The sequence below is a fragment of the Ctenopharyngodon idella genome, chromosome 23 (assembly GCF_019924925.1).
Source record: "Ctenopharyngodon idella isolate HZGC_01 chromosome 23, HZGC01, whole genome shotgun sequence".
In the NCBI taxonomy this organism is placed as follows: Eukaryota; Metazoa; Chordata; class Actinopteri; order Cypriniformes; family Xenocyprididae; genus Ctenopharyngodon; species Ctenopharyngodon idella.
Window position 1 is genome coordinate 8,802,875 of NC_067242.1, and position 25,010 is coordinate 8,827,884.

General features: G+C 34.9%; 2 protein-coding genes across 4 annotated transcripts in view; both read left to right on the forward strand.

Annotated features, from left to right (window-relative positions):
* Positions 1-98: 98 nt before the first annotated feature.
* Positions 99-14,285, forward strand: mapre2 (microtubule-associated protein, RP/EB family, member 2). 2 transcript variants are annotated; one of them, XM_051881686.1, is made up of 7 exons: positions 99-254; positions 6,948-7,075; positions 9,837-9,982; positions 10,954-11,170; positions 11,283-11,428; positions 12,554-12,712; positions 13,023-14,285. In XM_051881686.1, the coding sequence occupies exons 2-7, from the start codon at positions 6,955-6,957 to the stop codon at positions 13,095-13,097; spliced, it is 864 nt and encodes a 287-aa protein (XP_051737646.1). In that variant the 5' UTR covers positions 99-254; positions 6,948-6,954; the 3' UTR covers positions 13,098-14,285. The 2 variants fall into 2 exon arrangements, with proteins under 2 accessions (XP_051737646.1, XP_051737645.1); XM_051881685.1 differs by lacking the exon at positions 99-254 and adding an exon at positions 3,574-3,836.
* A 579-nt stretch (positions 14,286-14,864) lies between these two features.
* Positions 14,865-25,010, forward strand: part of spidr (scaffold protein involved in DNA repair) — a 54,266-nt gene continuing 44,120 nt past the window's right edge. For both annotated transcript variants that reach the window (XM_051881512.1, XM_051881513.1), the window contains exons 1-5: positions 14,865-15,010; positions 15,433-15,588; positions 15,665-15,725; positions 16,258-16,449; positions 17,733-17,827. In XM_051881512.1, the coding sequence (XP_051737472.1) occupies positions 15,002-15,010; positions 15,433-15,588; positions 15,665-15,725; positions 16,258-16,449; positions 17,733-17,827 (513 nt within the window). In that variant the 5' untranslated portion in view covers positions 14,865-15,001. The remainder of the gene's footprint in view (positions 15,011-15,432; positions 15,589-15,664; positions 15,726-16,257; positions 16,450-17,732; positions 17,828-25,010) is intronic.

A 25,010-nucleotide genomic window follows, 5' to 3' on the forward strand; every position in this document is an offset into this window, starting at 1 on the left:
GCATTCCTACTGGGCAAGAAAGACAACATCCGTTGCTTCCCTCAACCAATCATCCGAACGAAGGGAGGAGCTAATTAGAAAAACAACGGCCTTTCTTTCTATCAACCAATCAGCGGAAAGTTGAAGGGGCATTCGCCAATCAGCGGCGGCGGGTGGATAGGCGTTTTGTGCTGATGGTTCACTGAGGCGCTGGAGGGTGGGGTGCGAATCGAGAAGCGCAGCTGGTTTGGTCGGATTTACTGTTGAGTTCACGGGTGAGTCGAGCTTATATCAGGCGCTGTCTTTAAACTATTACTCTGATTTCGTTTTAGAGAGGTTTGGTTTTGCAAGAGCAGGACTGAACCTAAGGGAAACCGTCATGTTCATGTTTAATTTTGTTATTAAGTTCAAAGATCATGCAGGCAGAGTAGCTTGTTAGCGTAGCACCAGCTGTTGAAGTGCATTGATGATGGTCCTACCTTTAACCCTAAACTGTCACTTTATGTGTTTTATTGTCGTGGTTAATAAATGCACAATATTACTTCTGACACAAATTTGTACTGTTTTATTTTGGTTTATTTTTTTTTCTTTTGTAATTAACATGAAGTTGTTAATTTGCTAAGCACACTTCCTGTTCTTAGAGAAATATATTTGGCGGGTTAGGTTGCAAGGTGCAACTTTTACATCGATGTTAGACATTTAGTCCACATGTTGAACAAATTTGCACGAAAAAATAAGATTAAATTGGCTGCAAAGCCATTTTCTGCCTTGAGGGGGTAAGAGAGCCAACAAAAGACAATTGAACAGCCTGGTGCAATTGAAATGCATTAATCTGCAACACAAGCAGCTTAATGACTGCATGTTTAACAGAAACGTATACCTGACCCACAGTCTGGTTTAAAAGTCTAAGATCATTAGTTTGCATTCTTTTCTATTCAAGACATTTTCCCTATGGCAAATTATATTAGCATCAGTATGTGAAATTCATTTATAAATGCATATGAATGTTTTAGTATTTATTTTGGGCATAAATGACAGCAGCACTGGAGCTGCTATATTCTCATTCTTCTAAAGTGCAACTTAATCTTCATTTGAAGAAAAAATCTGTGTACTTAGAGTCAGATGATCGATGTCATTAATTTACTTCTTTTTTTTTTTCCCTTTAATTTGGTTATTGGCCTACAGTAGTAGAGAATGTGAAATAGAGAATATTTCTTGTTCATTTTACATTAGAACATTTTATTTTGCCTTGCATCCTAAACGTCCTGCTTATTTTCAGTTTTAAATTAAGAGGAAAAAGAAGAAAAAGATAACAAAAACCCCCAAAAGTTTTCAGTGTGGTCTCAGACTTTTGGACCCATCTGTATATGCATTTAATTTATTTTTAATTTATTTATTTGCTGACCAATAGTCTTTAGTATTATGCTATACAGTATTGACTAGTATTTTGTCCAGGCTGATTAATTAGACAATATTTGGCCATTTTGAGATTACTGGCATCAGCCAATTATTATACCCACTTGATTATCATGTTATCAAGTTTAAAAATGACATGTTTCCACACTTGTATAAGTTAAACTCTTATTTTACACAAAATTTATTTAATTATTATTGTATTATTAGCTTATATCAGATCTGTATTAGTATTATATCAGCCGTCGGTCACTCTAAACTCAGTACTATCAGCCATTGAAAAGTCAAACACTAATGCAGTAATATAAAACTAATCTTTTGTAATGTTCTTAAAGGGGTGGTTGATTACGATTTCATTTTTTTTTTTTTTTTTTACTTTAGTTAGTGTGTAATGTTGCTGTTTAAGCATAAACAGCATCTGCAAAGTTACGACGCTGCAAAGGGAGATATTTTCTTTTAGAAAATTTGCTGTTTAAAGACTACAACAAATGGCTGGTAGGGACTACAACGAGCTTCTTCCCGAGTTAGTGACATCAGTGACCCCCCCCCCCCCCCCCCCCCCCCCCCGAGAACAAGTAAAGAGTTGTAGTAGTAGAGTGTTCTTACCACTGCTTCACAAACGAGGGTCAATTCAACGCTGGATTTGCACAAAAGATTAACATGACGGCGCATGCTAGTCGATGAGTTGAATCAACTCCACAGAAACTACATAAATTTATCCACTAACCATTCAGAAACGTCCAGTTTCATTCTAAAAGTTGTAACTTCTTCCTGAGTCTCTCCATCAGTGCCCGACTCCGGTTTGAACAATGTAAGGCTGAACACCGTTACTGACAATCCCCATTTTGGCTGCTTGAGATTCTCCAGCTTTGTTGTTGTTGAGCAACCTGTTAAAGTCCCACCCTCTTTTGGAAAGGGGGCCGGGAGCAGCAGCTCATTTGCATTTAAAGGGACACACACAAAAACAGCGTGTGTTTTTTTTCTCTCACACCCAAATAGGGGCAAATTTGACAAGCTATAATAAATGATCTGTGGGGTATTTTGAGCTGAAAATTCAAAGACACATTCTGGGGACACCAGAGACTTATATTACATCTTGAGAAAGGGCCATTACAGGTCCTCTTTAAATAGCTGTACAGCTTAAAATTCTCTGTTGGCAATTTATTTGTGATCAGATTTATGGTGGTTGAGATATGTGGCCACAGCTTTGTTTTACTGTTAATATGAAGCAGCGAAGCATAAGAACTATAAATAATCTCACTAATGTTTTTCCACTTGTGATGTCACTTTATTTTACAACTATGAGAACTTCATTCATCAGATTGACTAGACCTTTGCTCATGGCCTGGATAGATTTATCTATCCGTTTTGACTCTAAAAACCATAGATTTGATTGACTGCAGAGACTACATTGTAAAGATGCCATACTATATACATCAACAAGAGCCTTATCTAAACATTGTGTAACGTGTGTGTATATATATGTCACACATAGTTATATAGTATATAGTTTGGGGTCAGTCAGATTTTGCAATGCTTTGAAAGAAGTCTCTTATGCTCACCAAGTCTGCATATATTTGATCAACAATACATTAAAAACTATAATATTGTGAAATATTATTACAATTTAAAGTGCCTGTTTTCTATTTGAATATATTTTAAAATGTAATTTATTCCTGTGATGAAAGCTGAATTTTCAGCATCATTACTCCAGTCTTCAGTCACATGATCCTTCAGAAATCATTCTAATATACTGATTTGCTTCTCAAGAAACATTTCTCACTAATGTTATCATATTATTATTCCCAGACTTTATTTGTGTGTAAAAAGCAGATTGCTAAATTTAGCAGGAAAGATAAACAGTCAAATATTGGAATATCTGCGCCATCCCATAACATGTGTATGAACCGTTAACACACACTTTTTACCCATTCATGAAATATGAACTAATATGGGAAAAACGCACATCAAAATAAAAACTCCGGACAAATTTTGGGCCGAGATGCAGGTCTGTCTTTAGAAGGAAACACATAGGAGTTCTTGTGACCTCTAAGGTATATTCATAGATATAATACATCATATATAATTTATAATTATGTATTTAGTTAGAGGCAAAGTTACTCCCTGGCTCAAATCTGAAGCACCCCTCCCAAAGTCACATGACTGTAGTTCCGTGAATCACCTGTGAGGTCGCTGTTGAGCCGGAGAGACACATCCATACAAATACACACAGGATTTAAACTGAGAACAAGCAGGCAGACGGCAGGGAACATCCCCGACGTCCCTTTCCTAGACCGTTCGAGTATTTCACAGAGCCAAATGCCCGGTCCGACCCAAGCTCTGTCCCCCAATGGAGAGAACAACAACGACATCATTCCGGACAACAACGGCACCAACATCATTCCCTACAGAAAGAACACAGTGCGTGGAGAGCGCGCCTACAGGTACACCACTGCCATTACCATCCGCCGGCCGCTTTACAAAGAAACCACCGCTTAAACCGAGCTACAATCAAGGAATTTAGTCAAAAATATCAATATCAGTCTTTTAAATGCATATATTCCCAATGCACTCGCTATGGGAACCCCAAACTCCCATTATGGCTGCGTGATATGTATTGGTGTGGCTTTTCCTGAGCCAGCTATGGCGTTTTCCTGATGGTGCAGTCATTAAGAAACCATGTTAAAAGCTTTTTAGTGAATGCGTTCGCGCTTTGAGGGTTTTCCCCAAACGTTATGCATATGATCTAGAATGGATGTGTGTTGGGATGGACGCTGACAGGGTGCTTTCCCAGGTTTTGACAGTGCATGGCCTGTATGTTCACTAAGCAGTCAGCCATTGCGTAATGTAATTCATTTCATCCTAGCCCCAAAATGTGTTCAGGTTGTCTATGTCGTGCGTATCTTGCCTAATACTAGTTAATATTGCGTGCATGAGTAAAAAAATTTGATTGCGTGTGTTTTACGGGACTATAAACATATTTTGGGTGGATTGCTTTTGTTGACACTGATTTTTCCCTCCCCCTTCATTCCAACATCTCACTAAACTGTTTATCTTTACTGCTAAATTTAGATGAATCTGCTCTTTAAGCACAAAAGCACTAAAGTCTGGAAATGCAATGTGATTTTAAGCTTATTAAAGCCAGGAGAAATGAATAGATGGGTATATTTGTCATCCTGGTGGGCTTTAAAAGAAATTTTAAATAAGAGATGTGGGTTTTCTTGAGGGATTTGGTTCATTATTCATATAATGATGCACTAGGATTTCAAGGGGAATGGGATTTATGTGGTGGATCTTTCTATTGGCAGTGATTGAAATTGGCTTCAATCAGTAGATTGAATTAGGTTACTTTATTACATGCCAGTTGAGATGGTCTTTGATATGTTCATATGCTTAATCATGACCTATTAATAACTGGATGTGGACAGCATTGCTGTTTTACTTGTGCCAAAGTATTGATTTGTTATAGCTTTTATTATTATTATTATTATTATTATTAAACAATCAGTTTTGTACTAGGGATGCATTAAATTTCAGGACTATGTCCACTATAATCTTATTGATTTTAAAAACCTTTTAAAAAACAATTTTATCAGTATCAGAAATGCTTGTTTATGCCAATTTTTTAGATTAGTTTTTGCTATCATCAATTTTAAAACAGATTTCCCACTCTACAACTTTCTAAAAATGAATACTAATCCATGTTTCATACTGTGTATTATAATGTTGCCTAGCAATTTAAACATTGAAACATTGATTTTTACGTTGACAAGACTATTGACTTAAGTGTTTATTTTGCTTTTATTTACTATCTATCAGCCATAACATGAAAATAATTATCAAGTTAAATCATGGCAAGAATTTTAATATTGGTTCATCCCTAGTTTGTTCAGTACAGTTTATTCACCCAATCAATCAAATTGTGCTTTGTGCCAAACTGAAATGTTTCAAAATCTATTATCACATCAGCAGCTTTTCAAGGACACTAGTTTCAGTAGGGGACACAAAAATCCTTTTAGTGTGAAGCAAATGTATAGGCTGTCTGACACCAAAAGCTGTTTTGAGATGGAAAATGACTATATTTCTTCATACATTAAAAAGCACTTAATTTATATGCTTGAACTTTTTTCCTTAGATTTTTTTTTATGTTTAGTTTTGAGTTGGAAAAAAGTGGGATAGATAGAATCGGTGGGCTCACAATTGTGTATGAGAACAAACAAACCTCAAAAGCTTCTATTTAACATTACAATGTATATCTTGATATTTTACTTGGTGATTACCTAGTTGACATTAGGATCAAATTACAGTGTTTATACAGGCAACACTTGCGATGCTAGATAGCAGGAAAAGTTCAGTAAAGAGAATAAATTCAGTAACATGTAAATCATGGGCCTTTTGTTGTGTCAGTTTAGTTTCTAAGTATTAGAAATATTAGAAATGCATTGCAATTGCACACTTTCATATGTTTAGTCACAAAGCATTATATAGTGTGCAGGCTAAGGGCCTGTTCACACAAAGGACGATAACTATAATGATAACGATAAAGATATAGTTCTAAAATTCACTCTAAATGTAAAATAATATTACTATAACGAGAACGGCACAGAGAAACAATATTGTTGGAATCACTTTCAGAACATTTTTTTCCAACTGATGAGTGATAAAAACATTGACAGCCAATCAGAATCCATCCTGCTTTTAAAGCGGCAGACGACAAAACTGCAGCATTATTGTGGATGCTAATATAGTTAACGTTCTTGGTGTAAACTGGTCTTAAAGGGATAGTTCTCCCAAAAATGAAAATTCTGACATAAATTACTCCCCCTCATGTCGTTCTACACCTGTAAGACCTTCGTTCATCTTCGGAACACAAATTAAGATATTTTTGATGAAATCCGATGGCTCAGTGAGGCCTGCATTGACAACAGGACAATTAACACTTTCAGATGCCCAGAAAGCTACTAAAAAGACATTTAAAACAGTTCATGTGACTACAGTGGTTCAACCTTAATGTTATGAAGCGATGAGAATACTCGTTTATCAAACTGCCAAAATCACACCCCCCCCAGTGGTGGACCAATGAAATTTTGAAACACTTATGACGTAACGAAGCTTCGTTTATTGAAATCACGAGACTTTGGCAGTTTGATACGCGCTCCGACCACTGATTCGAAACAAAAGATTTGTAAAGCTTCATGAAGCAGTGTTTTGAAATCGCCCATCACTAGATATCGTTGAATAAAGTCATTATTTTGTTTTTTTGGCGCACGTAAAGTATTCTCGTCGCTTTATAATATTACGGTTGACCCATTGTAGTCACGTGAACTGTCTTACGGGTGTGGAACGACATGAGGGCGAGTAATTAATGAATTTTTCATTTTCATTTCCTTTAAGAGAATTAAATTAGACTTAGCACATACTCCTGTTATAGCGTTATATAAGTAATATGCATGGCTCAGTCTGATTCAGTCAATAGCAGACCTGATAGTGACATTGAGACTTTGAGCTGCCCTTCACCATCTGCACATGATTCTGAGTCTGTGTCTCGTCCACAGCTGGGGGATGGCGGTCAACGTGTATTCTACCTCAATAACCCAGGAGACTATGAGCAGGCATGACATCACGGCCTGGGTGAACGATCTGCTCAGTCTAAACTACACTAAAGTGGAGCAGCTGTCATCAGGTATGTGAAACTCCCAACTTAAACTACCACTGACACTCATTAGACACAAAGACCAATAATCCCAGAGGATTTACACTAAGGCATTTTGTTAGTGCCTGTCTGATTGGCCGTAGGGCTGCTGCTACCTTTAAATGTTTGTGTAATGCGTTTGTCTGTCTGCTCAAGTAAAGCTGTTGTAAATTCTCAGCTGCTTTAGGTAAAACAGCCATGAGAACTTTTTTATAACAGCCAAAAAAAAAAAAACACGTAAAGTTTTACATCGTCTAATAATAGTGTTTGTACTGGGGGTTTTATAGTTAACTGAATCTAAAACCATAAAATTTCATTACTTGAAATAAAATAAAATCTAAAAACTGAAAACTTTTTATGCATTTTTTCGTTCATTTATACGACAACTGTGTTTTGGGGGCTTGAAAACAGAAACTTTTGAAAACGGGTTTCAAATTGCAAGTTTTTGAAAATGATACCATTTTTGTCTCCGTGTAAACTACAAAAACGTGAATTTGTGAAAACTATGACGTCATACGCGTGCGTGTTGTTCAGTCTGTAGGTGTGTAGTGTTTCTTTACAAAGTGACATCGCCACCTACTGGCTTGATAGCATAATACAGCAATTTTAATCGTTTTCGTGGATCCGTGTGAACGGGGATCGTTTTGACAATATTGTCGTCTATGTGAAAAACTTTTCTGTTTTCAGTACATCATTGTCATACAAAGGTACCCTTAAAATAACTAAAACTTAAATAAAATTAATGAAAACTATTAATAGTCTAATTTAATACATCTATCTAAAATTAAAATGGAAAATATAAAAACGATTCAAAATATTAATAACTATAGTAGTATCTCAGTGATACTAAAATAACACTGGTTTATAGCATTAAATGTATTGTGTTATTTTAAACAATTTTAATTTAATTCTTGTATAATTATTATACATGTGTATTTATATGACCCTCTAATAAAGGTCATCTAAAATATAAAATTTTCCTTATAGATACATTTTAATCAAAAAATGTTATTTGTCAATTACTCATTTAGTTCTCATCTTTCATCAAGTACTTTTGCTTTTGAAATGACTACATTACTTTTGATCACCGCTATGATTAACTGTCGTTTGCATTTGTTTAATTAGTTGTTTGAAATTCAATCAGGTGAAATTCTCTTCAGGTCAGTCACAACCATCAGATGATCAGTTCAGTCCTTTGTGTGATTTTAGTTTGATGGGATTTTGCAAGAGAAATGGGATTTCAGAAGGAGTTTGATGAACGATAAAAAAGGTATTATGTTGATGAATGGTAAATATAGGCTAATAAACTTTAAAGGTGCTCTATGTAAGTTTTTGACTGTAATAAAGCATAAAAATACCATAATATGTTTGCAGATATTTATTAAACATGTTGAGTTCACATACTTGTTTCTCTGAAATCCATTGCTACAGCCAGTTATTTTACTTAGAAATTTGCGTTCTGTGTCGGAATTTCTGTTTTTGTTTTGTTCTGTGCAAGACCACACGTTGCCAATTTACACAATAGTATTTCGCCGTTGCCAGTTGGCGGAAAACGCATGCAGCGAAATTGCAGCCATGGAAGCCAGCGAACAAACTGGGTCAGAGATCGCAGATTCAACCCGACCTAAAAAGCCCCAGCATCCATCTAAAAATCTATATGAACGGTAGCATATTAAAACGCGACATCAACTCATCATAAATCAATAAATCAACTAATTATCTTACAGTGTGTAAGTCTCCTCGCCTTCCAATGTCAATTGAGCTCGCTCCTGTTGCATGTCTTCAAACTGGCAACCCCTGTGAGTGTCAAGTCTGAGGAGGAGGGGGCGGGGCAAACAATATTTTGAATTTGGACTGCAGTACCCATTTCAACCACTAGCTGTTATTCTTAAAAAAAGCACCTTTTATAATAAAAAGACTTTATAATATAATACAAATGACAATGCACACATAGCATTATTTATATTTGTAAATATAGGCTTATGTATAAGTAATTTATAGTTTAGGGAATATATCTTTACCAGGTAATTGAAAATTGTGATTTACAGACCTAGAAAAGTCATCTTGTAAATCTTTAAAAATATGATTAAATAAAAAAAGCTAAGCATACCTGTTTGTACACTATAAAACATAAAGTCGTCATCTTTAAAGGGCTGCATTCCAAGTTTTTTTTTAATGTTTATATGTTTTGAATTTGTAAATGCCATTGCCAAGGATTGGTATTAGCTCCACCAATTTCTATACAATTATTCTAATCTTTATCCATTAATCATGCAATTGAGTCATTAAAATTCATCAGTCGAAATTTGTTGGAAGCTTGACTAGTAATATCAAACAGTAAATAACACTTCTGTGCTTTAGCATGACATCACATGGACCTTAATTTAGTTGAGCATAAGCACAGGTCAGGCCAGAGGTATTTAAAGATCTCAGAGACACTGAATATCCCGTGGAACGGGTCCAGGTCTACCTAGAGAGGCAGAAGACATTGATTTATGTGACGTTGCACTGGCATTTTAAATTACATCTTTGGAGTCAAATGGATCCTTCCTTTTAAGTGCCCTTGTTTTAGTTCTTCTGATTGAGCAGATTAAGTTTACTTTAGAGGAAGTTAGACTATTAGATGATCGTGAAACTGAATCTAAATCTGGTTGAAAGTTTTGGAGAAGAAAATGCGATGCAGAATGAGTCCTACAGATTGTCTTAGGAAAACCTTGTTCACTCAGCGAATCATTTGCGCATCACATTACAGGAGCAGCGTACTGTCAGTTCATGGACATGCTGTTTCCCGGATGTATCAGTCTTAAGAAGGTGAAATTCCAGGCCAAGTTGGAGCATGAATACATCCACAACTTCAAACTCCTGCAGGCCTCCTTCAAGAGGATGAATGTTGATAAGGTAAGACAAGCATGAGGGTGTTTTGCTCACGCTTTCACTATAACCACTGAACAGACCACAGCAGTAAAGTTACAGAAATAAAATCTGTTCAAAATCACCATAGAGAAGTACATTTTTAGCATGAAAGACAGTTGTGGTTTTGTCTGATAAGAAAGTGCATGAATGACCCCAAAAACCCCAGATTGATTATGTTTGTAACTATTTATGAGTTACTAATTAAATAATAGTTTTTACCCCATTATGCATTTATGCTATTTATACTTTCTTTATAAAAAACTTAACATTTGATGAAAAAGTTTAATTTTTGTGAAAATTGTGTAATAATAAATAATTTTAAAATGATACAAAAAATGTAATGTTAGTTTTAATAAAAGAATATAAAATTAAAATAATATATATGAACATTATACATTTTAATATTAGAAATGTAAAATTATATGTGTAATAAAACTATAAACATAAAATGATGTATGAAAATCGGAAAGGGCCAGTAGTAAAAACCCTTTTTTTTATAAAAGTTTGTATTTTTTTTATGTTTTTTTTCAGCTAAAAAGTGCTTTAAAAACAGCATAACGATGCTGTTTTACAATGCTTAAAAGGCTATAACCAGAAGAGATTTCATCCATTTTTCAGCCACACAAATATTCAGTTAAAATTTCAATAATTTAGCAACTCATTGAAGTGCTCACAGCTCTCTGATGTCGGTAAATTGTCACATGACCTGCAGGTAAACAAATGTTTTCTAAAATGTTTTATATTATTGTTCTTATGTTAAAATAATTTATTTATTTAAATTTGTATTTTTTTTATGGTTTCATTAATGATTAGCACCAACCCCTTCCATTCCCCTCAAGAACCCCCATTTAACCCTGAAACCCTAATTTATGTATAAATGATCTGTGTTTGTTAAGCTATTTGTGTGGTGTAATTTTTTCACATTTTCACTTACATCCTGTTTCCTTTCCTCTTAGATTATCCCTGTAGAGAAGCTCGTCAAGGGACGATTTCAAGACAACCTGGACTTCATTCAGTGGTTCAAGAAGTTCTTCGACGCCAACTACGATGGGAAGGAATACGACCCGGTCCAGGCCAGACAGGGCCAGGATGCCATTCCCCCTCCAGATCCCGGGGAGCAGATCTTCAACCTGCCAAAGAAATCCCACCATGCCGCCAGCTCTCCCACCGCAGGTCTGTTTAGGGCTGCACGTAATTTATTAATAATCATAATAATCAACTGGCAAATTGACATCTACTAAATTTTGAGCCTCATTCATCATGGCATCTGTTAACTTGTGTGCAGGAGCTACTAGATCAACCACTTCAACCCCTAAATCCTCCACCTCGACCTCCCGACCCTCCTCTGCCAAAAAGATTCCTGTGATGTCATCGACACCCGCTAAGGGAGAGAAGGAGCTGGAAGCCCAAGTAACACAACTAAGCGAACAGGTGGACACCCCTAATGCTATTAACGCTATTAAAATCTTTAAATAGACTGCTTGAGCAATCATAAACATAATGGCTATAAGTGCTAAACGAGACCATGAGATAAGATGTTATTTTAGTAGATAATTTTGGAAGACATTTGTCTAAATGTATTGTCGCATTGATTTTAGCCTTGATACTTGATACACCTAGTAAGCTTACTTAGACAGCATTTTAGGCATCTAGTGAGCTACTGTACATAACATTTTTGGGCATCAAAGCCTAGATTCCTAGATAGCATATAGGGCACCTAGTGAGCTGTTTTCCTTCTTCCTTCTCCTTTCTAGATGTTCAATGACATCATAGACATCTTTCTTGATCTTCTTACCACATCATAGGCATCTTTCCAGATGTTCTTATGACATCATAGGCATCTTTCCAGATGTTCTTATGACATCATAGGCATCTTTTTTTTTTTTTTTTTTTTTTTTTTTTTTTTTTTTTTTTTAGATCTTACGACATCATAGGCATCTTTCTAGATCTTATGACATCATAGGCATCTTCTTAGATCTTCTTATGACATCATAGGCATCTTTCTAGATCTTTTTGTGACATCATAGGCATCTTTCTAGATCTTATGACATCATAGGCATCTTCTTAGATCTTCTTATGACATCATAGGAATCGTTTTAGGTTATATGACATCATGGCCATCTTTTTAGATTTTTTTATGACATCATAGGCATCTTTCTAGATCTTATGACATCATAGACATCATTCTAGAGGTTCTTATGACATCATAGGCATCCTTCTAAAGATTTTCATGACATCATAGACTAACTGTTTTTTGGAACCAAGTGAACTCTTTTCTGACATCATAGGCTGTCTACCTAGACAGACAGACAGCATTTTAAACTTTGTGGAGATTTTTGAACATCATAGGCTGTTCAAATAGCATTTTTCAATACAAATCTAATTCAACTCTAAAAAAAGGCTGCTAAAACAGGAAGTAGAAGTGCATAAATTCAATGAAGAATTATGTTGTTTAGAAGCATGTCTACCAAAGCAGTAACCAGCTTTTACTGTCTGTTTACAGCAGAAACAGGCTTTTATCTCATTCTTAACTCTTGTGTCTCTCCACTGCTGTAGCTCAATACATTAAAGCTAGCACTAGAAGGAGTGGAGAAGGAGCGGGATTTCTACTTCGGGAAGCTGAGAGAGGTGGAGCTGTTGTGTCAGGAGCAGGGCCAGGACAACGGGCCCTTCGTGGAGAGACTCATGGAGGTGCTGTACTCAGCAGATGACCAGGTTAGTACTTCACATCAGTAGAATTTAGTTTTTTAAAAACACTGTGTTTTTGCTCACACTCAAATAGGGGCAAATTTGACAAGCTATAATAAATGATCTGTGGGGTATTTTGAGCTGAAACTTCACATTCTGGAGACACCAGATACTTATATTACATCTTGTGAAAAGGGGCATTATAGGTCCCCTTTAAATGTAAGACTGATTTAAGATATGTTGTTAAACTACTATACTAGGACAAACTGACATATGCCAAGATCCTCAAAAATAACTAACAACAAACAACTGTGTGTGTGTGTGTGTGTATGTGCAGGAGGCCGGCGGAGAGGAACATGAGGCTCCGGCTCAGGAGGAGGACGTCCCTGACGACACACAGGACGAATACTGAACACACATGCACTCAGTCCAGAAAACTGCTTTGGGTTCACTTTCTCAAACTCATGACGGTTTATTTCTCATTTACTCTGGTGGCGAAGGAGTGAGACAAATTGGCCAAATATTCAAATGTGTCTTTTGTCTTTTTTTTTTCTCCCCCCATTAGCCCTGTTTAATTGCATCATGACTATTATGAACATGTCATCTGACCGCAGCTTTAATGGTGAATCTTGTTCGTGTAAAGCCCTTGATAACAACCGCTGCACAGCAACTACGTTTGGTTTTTACTTTAGCTGGAGTTTGTTGGCGTTTCCACCTGCTGTTTTTCATCTCACCACACTGATGAAGGAAAATTGATTTCTTAAGCTGTTTATGTTTTTAGATGTGATACATCAAATCATGAAATTTTTAAAGTATTGCAATAAGAGTAGTTTAAAGAGCTACCAATACCATTTGTGAAATAAAGCCTCATGTTACAAAGACTGACCGTTGCTTACTATGGTAAATTTTGCATTGGAATATAATGCATACTGGTTCTGTGCATTAGAATATAAACCCGTGAGATTCATTTGGAAACGTTGCTCTGTTTTTCACTATATATATAATTATTTTTGGCTAAATGTGTCTTCACAGAGGTGGACGCCAATCACAGTGTTTGATAGGAAGCATTTCATTTGAACTGTGCAATCGGTATTCTGTCTCTAAACATGTTTTACTTTATATGTACAGTAAAAAAACAGCCGTCATTCTGAAGAAAACAATGCATATTGAAGATTTTTTTTTTTAACTGTTGTTCTAAAGCACAGGTTTTAGCGGAAGATATTCTGAACAGAAAACATTCTCGTGATCTCCTGATACTCGTCAATATTCTCCACAGGTCAACGCTTATGTCATTTATTATTGTGTACAATGAAAAAGGAATGTAAACATATGTACTGTTAATAATTATAAATAGACAATGTTTTTTTTTTTATTTCCCTCACAGTATCTCCCCTTATGCATTCCCCAAATGTGTTGCATGTTTGCATTTTATTTGTGAATAACTTGACCTGCTTTTTACATATTTAATAAAAAAGAAGAAAAAAAATAATTGTTAAATGTTTTTTTTTTTTTTTTTGTATGTTTAACTTGCTGTTTAAAATCTCTGAAGATATGGATAGACTTGCCCTAATAAAACACTTTCATTTTCAAAAGGAAGAAATTATTGGTTTTTATTATGAATAAGTTGACATTTATTTAGGTTACAACGATTCATTGCGTCCACTATTGTAGACGTGTTTTCTTTAATATCTATGAGATTATGAATACCACTGTTTAAGTAGTTTAAATATCTTGCATGGGACACTGTTTCTGTAATACCAAATATTTGGGGATGTGGTCATTAATATAAAAGAAATATACAAAAATTACCTTTTACCTAAAGTTCCCTTTTCATATAAAATTTCATTTGTGTGATATGTCAGATATTTTTTTAAATAAAAATGCTGACATATCACACAAATTAAATTTTATGGGAACTTTAGGTAATAGGTATATAATTTTTCAGTTATTTTATTGATTTTCATTTTTTTTTTTTTTCATATGAATAAACGTCTTAAGAGAACAAGGTAGGATTTTCTTTGACAAGAAAAACTATTTCTTCCTTCATTCATTCATAATGATATAAAAAATACCCTACGTGATAAAAACCATCGCATCGATTTTGTACTCCTGCAGTAGCAGTGCTGAGAGCCTTAAATGAATCGACCGCCAGGTGTCAGTAGTGCGCAGAGTTAAAAACTAAAAGAGCGGGAGAGAAGAACCGAAGAAGACACTGCTCGTGTGCCGCAGTTTAGTGAACTACAGCCCCAAAATGTAAACAGTTATAGTAAGCCCTGTTTGAGGAAAAATAAAGTCGTAAAACATTTGCTTAGCATCATGGCCAAGGTAAGCGATCAATAAACACACTTTCTCAAACTTTGTATATGTTTCAGATGTTTGGGAGAACATCTTTATACTTTAATTCACTGTCAATCCATTCGAAGTGTATTTATCCACTGCACAACATACAGAAGTAATGAAAACTCCGTAGAACTAGAAATATACATCATAAAATTAACCTAGAGAAATAACACTTAAAGAGACCAATATATTACTATGCATATACAGTCATTTTCAGTCAAAAATTGATACACCTACTCATTCTGTATGCTTTCACCAGTATGTTTTAGAAAAATAGTGAAGTCATGAAATAACATGCTTTGTAAAATGTAAAAATCAAATCAAAACTACTAACCTATATTTTATTGGAGTTTTTTCAAAGTAACCACCCTTTGTCTAGATTTAAATGTATGCATGTTTGGTTTCAGCGTAAGAAAAACCTGGACATGAGGTGTGTGTTATTCCCAGATGATGTGAAGGATACTTTCAGAAAGGTGGGAAAAGCCTCTGCCAGAACATCCACACCTGCCACAAAGTCCTGGAAGAGATGTGGGGACAGTTTCTTGGACACATCTGTCATCCAGGTGTGTTACGATACATAGATGTAATGCTGTTGGTGTGCTGCACACAGGCACTGAATGTCATGTGTTTGTATTTCAGAAGCTGCAAACAGAGAAGAAGAGCAGAAACGCACATAAAGTGGCTCCGAAGTCTGTTACTGGTAACAAAACAGATTGATCAATCTATAAAGTGTGAAATTAATAATCATTCAGAGAATTAGATGAGTAATTAGATATTAGATGTTCTGTTCCATACATTTACACTACTATTAAACACTTAGAAGTCTTTTTTTTTTTTTTTTTTGTAATTATGAAGTATTATTTCAATTTAATTGAACTGTTTTCTATTTGAATATATTTTAAAATGTAATTTATTCCTGTGATTCAAAGCTAGATTTTCAGCATCATTACTCCAGTCTTCAGTGTCACATGATCCTTCAGAAATCATTCTAATATGATGATTGGCTTCTCAGGAAACATTTCTTATCTTTATCAATGTTGAAAACAGATGTGCTGCTTAATATTTTTGTGAAAATCATGATCTCTTTTTTAGAAAGTTCAAAAAAAAACAACAACAACAAAAAAAAAACAGCATTTATTTGAAATAGAAATCTTTTATAACATTATGAATGTCTTTACTGTAACTTTTGATCACTTTAATGCATCCTTGCTGAATAAAAATATTGATTTAAGGGAAAAAAGATGCTGGCACAGATGAACCAGTGAACATTGCCTGGAGCTCCAGTGAAGATGAAGAAGCAGACAATGATAGTCATCCTCCTCCTCCTCGACTGACTGTCACACAGGCACCGCATCGGCCCAGAGCACACAAACAACATCCTGTTGACTGTTACAGAAGTCTGCGGATGTTCAGCACTGGTGTAGGTAAGAACAGAGTTGTTGGGTTTTTTTGAAGTTATGAAGATGAATATTTCAGGAGTTTAATCTGACCCATAGCTTCAGGGTTCAACAACAAGGGTGGCTTGCTGTCTCAAAGCGAGTGTGACAGCTTTTGGGCCATCATGTATGCATATTTTTGAACATGTATGCATACTTTTGCTTTGCACAATTTAAAATTTAGTTGTGTATTCTGCTTGTCAACTAGGTTAAGTTATCTGACTATCTAATACAGATAAATTACCATAATTTTCTAAGTGTTTATAGAACTTTTGGCTGTCTTGGAGTTCCCTGTATAATTTCCGGCTATTATTGAAAATTGTCGTTTTAAAGCGTGAAAAAAAACATTTGATGGAAAAAAATGTGATAAAAATCAAGATGATCTTACATTAGATTTAATACAATTCTAGTAAAATTATAAATCTAAATAAACAATTATAAATTATTTTTCAATTTTTTTAAGTAAAAATTAGAACTACGATCCTGACAGTGAAAGCAAAAAAAAATCCTTACTCTTTGAAATACATATCTTGAATTGTAAAATATCAGATGAAATCCCAAAAAACTCAATATGCAGTCGCTGTAGATGCAGAACTTTTGATTTCCTGTATTCTATATTTCTCGTTTTTTTTTTTCTCAGTTAAAGAGTATTAAAGTTCATATTACTCAACAAGTGTTGTGTGATTATTACTTGACAACAGTGTTGGGTAAGTTACTCTAAAAAAAATAATTATTTTACTAGCTACTAATTACATCTTCGTCAGTGTAATTAGATTACTGTCCTAATTTCTTTCTCTAAGAAGTATTGGATTACTTATTACTAATTACTTTATAAATCCCATATCAACTTCGACCAGTTGAACAACACAAATGCACTTTTGATTCTTTCAAATAAACAATATACAGTTGCAAAAATTATTTTTGAACTAACCAAAGTATTTAAAGGGAGAAGGTTACATTTTTAACATAAAATCCACTATTGTTTATTATAGAATTGTTCTATAGTCTATAAAGTATTCAATGCGATTAAATCAGAAGTTAGTAATCCCTTATTTTACTTTTCAAGGGGAAATTAGATTACTTAGTAATTAATTACACCCAACACTGCTTGACAAGTACTATCAGGAATGTGGAATGATGTAAAAATGTTCTCGTCCAATCAAATCCTTCTGCTCTGGCTGCAGTTCTAGAAGTTCATAACTAGTTTAATATGCACAGGCTTGTTATGTAATCCAGGTAACACATGATATTGTCTGCTGCACTGCCCTCAGAGACAGATGACCTGCCCTCTATTGATTCAGACAGCGAGTTAGAGGAGGACAAATCAGCATCAAAAGAGCACAGTGACTGTATAAATCCTGTTCTGGTAAGTATGTTTTATAGTTTTACATTGGCAGAATAATTTTACGTATATTAAAGTAATTTCATGTTAACCTTAAAAAAAAAAAGAAGAAAACAAATCTTTTAGAATAGGGGGAAAAAAAAGAAAAATTATTAAAAGACAGATTTCAAGAGAAAACTTTGGATCAGATGAGATCCAGGTGGATCTCAATAAATTAGAATGTCGTGGAAAAGTTCATTTATTTCAGTAATTCAACTCAAATTGTCGAACTCGTGTATTAAATAAATTCAATGCACAGAGACTGAAGTACTTTAAGTCTTTGGTTCTTTTAATTGTGATGATTTTGGCTCACATTTAACAAAAAACCCACCAATTCACTATCTCAATAAATTAGAATACTTCAAAAGATAAATAAAAAAAGGATATTTTAAACAGAAATGTCAGGCTTCTGAAAAGTATGTTCATTTCTATGCGCTCAATACTTGGTTGGGCATCCTTTTGCATGAATTACTGCATCAATGCGGCGTGGCATGGAGGTGATCAGCCTGTGGCACTGCTCAGGTGTAATGGAAGCCCAGGTTGCTTTAATAGCGGCCTTCAGGTCATCTGGGTTGTTGGGTCTGACTCTGGTGTCTCTCATCTTCCTCTTGACAATACCCCATAGAGAATTCAGGTCAGGCGAGTTTGCTGGCCAATCAAGCACAGTAACACCATGGTCACTGAACCAGCTTTTGGTACCTTTGGCAGTGTGGGCAGGTGCCAAATCCTGCTGGAAAATGAAATCAGCATCTCCATAAAGCTTGTCAGCAGAAGGAAGCATGAAGTGCTCTAAAATTTCCTGGTAGATGGCTGCGTTGACTGTGGACTTCAGAAAACACAGTGGACCAACACCAGCAGATGACATGGCAGCCCAAATCATCACTGATGGAAACTTCACACTGGACTTAAAGCAACATGGTTTCTGTACCTCTCCACTCTTCCTCCAGACTCTGGGACCTTGATTTCCAAATGAAATGCAAAATTTACTTTCATCTGAAAAGACGACTTTGGACCACTGAGCAACAGTCCAGTTTTTTTTCTCCTTAGCCCAGGTAAGACGCTTCTGACGTTGTCTTTGTTTCAGAAGTGGCTTGGTACGTGGGATGTGACAGTTGTAGCCCATTTCCTGAAGACGTCTGTGTGCGGTGGCTCTTGATGCACTGACTCCAGCTTCAGTCCACTCCTTCTGAAGCTCTCCTAAGTTCTTAAATCGGCTTCGCCTGACAATCTTCTCAAGCCTGCGGTCATTCCTTTCACTTGTACACCTTTTCCTACCACACTTTTTCCTTCCAGTCAACTTTCCATGAATATGCTTTGGCACAGCACTCTGTGAACAGCCAGCTCTTTCAGCAATGACCCTCTGTGGCTTACCCTCATTGTAGAGGGTCTTGATGATCGTCTTCTGGACAACTGTCAAGTCAGCAGACTTCCCCATGACTGCTGTTGAGATTACTGACCTAAACCCAGTATTTATACCCTGAGACTGGTCATTTAATAGAACTTGAAATTAAATATTCTAATAATTTGAGATACTGATTTTTTGATTTTGATGAGCAGCAAGCTGTAATCATCAAAATGAAAACAAAAAAGTCTGGAAATATTTTACTTTGTCTAATAAATCTAGAATATATTTAAGTTTTACTTTTTGAATTAAATTACAGGGGAAAAAAATAACTTTTTCATGATATTCTAATTTATTGAGATGCACCTGTATATACTGGACTGGATACACGGTTGTTCAGTAGGGGGCGCTATGATTCCTCACACAAAACGTCTTGAGCCTTCACCAGGGTTCTCAATGTCCCTGCTCCTTTTAGGATTGACCTTTGGCCCAAATATATATATTTGCAACCTTTTTTGGTATTGGTGTATTAATATTTGACATTTTGTAGAGTACATGTGTCGCTCAAGTCATCTGAATATAAGATCAAATGTGGCTCAACGTCATATTATTTTCCACAACCACCTGACACGTGAAATGTAGTAGTAAGGCATCGGTGTAAAATGTAATTAATGCTTGTCTAACACAAATCTGTTGTTTTACCACTGCACACAATGCATTAGTAATTGCCACTGTGCATATTATAATGCCATATTATGTGTAATACATATTATCTGACAGTATCTCAGAATGTCTATTTATTTTGAAGAATGTTCTGTGCATATACAAAGAAAGTCAGTGGGGTCCAAAACATCATCCATTTGACTTTCATTGTATATGGACAAAGCAGTTGGAACATCATTCAAAATATCTTCTTTTGTGTTCAAGTTATACAGTTTTGGATCGAAATAAGGGTGAGCGAATCATGATAGAGGATTTGGGATGAATCATTTCAAATAAATCCTGATTTGATGTTTTATTCCAGGAATGTTATTCCCAACATCTGTGTCATCAGCAATGACATCATAAAGTAGTCTAGTTGTCTTATGCTAGTGATCTTTGACCATAATTATCATAATTCAGCATGATACATCGTATTGTCATAATGGTACTATTCAAGATTACTGGCATGAACTGCAGGTCCGTTCAGACTGTGCTGGATTGATAGTTCCTTCTATCTAGTCAGATATGATTGTAAAGCGCTTGGGTGTACAGTAGTACATAGTAAAGCGCTATATAAAAACCTCATTCATTCATTCTTTCACTCATTCTTCTGCTTCCTGGAAGGGCAGTGGTAGGCAAGTTTGTCATGTTAAAGAGATGTTATGCAGCACTGCATAAGCACAGCTGTGAATTGACTTATTAATAGTTGGAATAGTTGGAAGGCGTCGCATCACATATTGCTTAAACATTAAAAAGTTTCATTGTAGTTTACTTTGGTCGTGGCGTAGATCCAAATAATAATTCGATAACACTCTCAAGATACAGATACAGATTTTTAGAGTTTCTTTGTCATCGGAAATGCTTGGGTCATCTGATTAATAAAACAAAACCAAAAAAAAAACTTAGACAATTCAAGATTAGAAATGTTACATTGAATCTTTTAGCCTTTATTTAGGTCAAGGATTCTTTACAGTATTGATCAGTGGTTCTCATTTAGTTTTGCCTCAACCTAAATTGGCATACTTTATATATATATAGTGTGCGTGTGTGTATGTATGTATGTATGTATGTATATACATACATATATATGTGAGTGTGTGTATAATAAATATATATATATATATATATATATATATATATATATATAATTACAGTCAAACCAAAAATTATATTTTTGGTATATTTTTACTAGTGGGTACAGGACACTATAGTTCATTTATGTAAGTGAGGATAGCAAAATAAAGTAAACTGTGACATATTATACCCAAAAATTCTTCATACAGTGGACTACCAGTAAAATTGATAAAAAATTTGGAACCAAAATTTATTCAGACACTTTGACCTGACCATGTTTTGCTTAAGTGTTATCTGACATAATTAAGATACATTTTTTCTGACACAGTTTGACTCTGAGATCTTGTCATATTTTATTACCATTTTTTTTTTAAACTATAGTGAATAAACTGTATTAATGAATGAAATGTTCAAGGTGTCTGAATAAATTTTGGTTTGACTGTGTGTGTGTGTATATATATATATATATATATATATATATATATATATATATATATATATAATTTAAAGAAATAAATAACATTTAGAAATTAATACTTTAAGTCATATCATTGTTTTTATTCAAATTAAATAATATTAAAAAAATTAAAAATATTTATTTTAACTAATTAAAACATTGAAAAATAAACAGATATTCCCTTAAATGTTTTCATTATTTATATACTTATCACTTACTCATTTTAATGTATTACTATAAATATATTTAATATTAAATTGGGTTTTATAAATATTATTAATACAACCTCAATGTTTTACTCAATGCAAAAGAAAACAGAAAATCCCTTAAAGTAAAACATTGAGTTTGTATTAAAAATAAAATTCATAAAATCAATATAATAAGAAATGTCTTTTGTTGTGTTTTTACATTAAAAAATGAAGCATTAAAATATGAATATTGTTTTTAAATAATTATATAAATAAAACATTAATAATTTAATAATTAATATTACTCTCAGTAAAACACATTGAAGTTAGTGCAAATCATGTTTATCTTTGTGAGTGAAACCATATTTGTGTATTTTTTGGATCATATAGTTTTGTTCATGGGATATAGGATGAGGGCATGTCACTGAACCTGTCCATGCTGGCATCTGTCAAGCATTACCAAATGACAGATGAATTTGTGCCAAAATACCACAGAGTTTGATTGAATGCCTTTGACGTCAACAACAAAAGATATGGGAAGAATTATGTTCATTTAACATTGAAATTTTTTTTTTTGCCTGCTGATGAGAACAGACCAGTTTTTTTGGATTAAAGGAAAAAAAAAAGTTGAGAACCACTAATGTAAAACATCTTTTAAACATAATTTTTAAATTTCCCAAGGTGTCACTAAGGGTTTGAATGAAGGATGCTGAAACATCTTTATCTGAAACGTCTATCAGCTTGGACTCACAAATCACAACTATGTTTAGCACTTACTCCCATGCCTCCTTTTAAAATTGTCTTTTAAATCAGCACTGCTTCCTGGATTCAAGATTGAAACCATTTGTTTAAAAAAGAAAAAAAAACGATTGTTTACTTGCCCAGCTTTCGCAGGAAAAACGTTTTGTGTCCATTTACAGGAAGAGTGGAAAAACAGACATGCGTCTAGACATAATGAGTTTATTGCAAATTCATTTCTCAATTAACTACACCCGTGTATCTACCCATAATCAATTTCCTTATGTCTTCCTGCAATTGCAAACTGAACTCGGGCGTCCTTGGGGATGACACACTTTACCGTGACCTGGCATCCCTCTCCGTTCGGTTCCGTGATTGTCCTGTTCCCGCTGGTTTGGGAACTGCCCCTATATGACGCGTCTGGAGTGATAGATTTGATAGAGCGAAAAGTTTGTGTACTCCTCCATTCATTTTGAGCCAGTGCAGGGTGAACACATTTTTGAGCCCAGGCCAGGAACATAGTGTACTGCGTAGAGAGAAAGACAGAGAGCGCATGTAGTGCACCGTTCGCTGGCAGGCTGCCCTGCAGGGTCATGTTGATTCAAATAAAAGAGTGTGTAGGCTGTTTGGCGGGCTGGAATGCCGTTCGTGTCTCCACATGATAAGGAGGCAGCCGATTTTTTTTCCACGAGAAAACCAGTTTGTGACAATGCAGCCACACAAACGCTCACACACACACACACATAACCCCCTCCCATTCCCTTACGTCCGTCTTTTACGACCTGTCATAAGGTAAATGACTCATGTATCACATATCATCGGGTCCCATGGAGGCCCGGGTCGTATCTTCAGGTTTATCTTTGGAATGTATCTTCTGTCTTTCTTTGTCTATTGTTTGTTTGAGGGTGTGTGTGTTTTATCAGTGCTGGATGTCCCTCATCACATCTCAGATTGCCTTGTTGATTTCTCCATAATGTGTTAGGAATTGATTTTTTTAATTTTACAAAGGGCTGTAGAATTTGCTTGTGACACAGCACAGGGTCAGTTTACACCTGTTTACACCTGCGTTTTCTCTGATCTGATTGTGAAAAGACCAGGTGTAAATGCCTTTTGAGATGGATTTAAATCCGATCACTCAAACCACTTCAGGTCTGAGACTCATTTCAAACAAAACTGGACAAGTGTAAATGCATCTGGATGTTGAAACCACATTTGTAAATTTTACTTCTTCCAAAATGTTAAAAAATAACGTGTGAGAGTGTGTTATAGGTTATGTGTTATGGAAGCTTGTTTCCGCCACTAAATAAAAAAATAAAAAAGGTAATTGTGACTTTTTCTCACAATTCTGACTTTTTTTTTTCTCAGAATTTGCGAGATTTAAACTCACAGTTACGTGTTATAAAGTCAGAAGTGCGTGTTATAAAGTATAAGGTCGCAATTCTGACTTTTTTTTCTCGCAATTGCGAGTTTGTATCACGCAATTCTGACTTAAGATAAAAACTCACAATTGCGAGTTATAAGGTCAGAATTGCGTGATATAAACTCAGTCTTTTTTCCGTCACAATTGGACATTATAACACAAGTTTATATCTCACAAATCTGACTTTATAACTCGCAACTCTGACTTTATATCACACAATTCTGATTTTATAACTTGCAATTTTGATTTTAGATCTCGCAATTCTGACTTTATATCTCGCAATTCTGACTATAACTCACAATTCTGATTTTATAACTCGCAATTTTGATTTTATATCTCGCAATTCTGACTATAACTCACAATTCTGATTTTATAACTCGCAATTTTGATTTTATATCTCGCAATTCTGACTTTATATCACGCAATTCTGACTTTATATCTCGCAATTCTGACTTTATATCTTGCAATTCTGACTATAACTCACAATTCTGATTTTATAACTCGCAATTTTGATTTTATATCTCGCAATTCTGACTTTATATCTCGCAATTCTGATTTTATATCACACAATTCTGACTTTATAACTTGCAGTTTTGACTTTATATCTCACAATTCTCACTTTATAACTTGCACTTCTGACTTTATAACTCGCAATTCTCACTTAATATCAGAAAAAAGTCAGAATTGTGAGATAAAAAGTTGCAATTAACTTTTATTTTTTTATTTCATGGCGGAAACAAGCTTCCATAATATGGCATATTATCGTCAGATATGACAGTGCTACTGCAACGCATCGCCACAGATGAGTAGCTGAGTATCTTTTCAGCAAGCCAACACGCAAACTGCCACAAATGAAAGTAAGTCGCAGACGCTCAAAACACAATAATTTTTATTAAAAGTAGTGGGACTAAATGATCTTACCAGTGCTGATGCTGATCCCTCTCCTATTGCGGTCTTTGATTTTGTATTTAGATGATGATAAATAAAATGCAGCTCATACCTGTTGCTTCCGTTGACATGAACTCCGTTAAATTTGGATATAGCGTGAGAATTGAAGATTAGATTTATATTAATTTTGCGGAGACACATTTATGCAGCCAAGTGTAAATGGAACCATTTTAACAAATCAGATTGCTATCCGATCAGTAAAAACACATGAAGTGACCAGGTGTAAACAGGCTCACAGATGTCCCAGTGTTCAGTCCATAACAGAGCATGAGAATAATGCATATCTTGGCTACAATGTT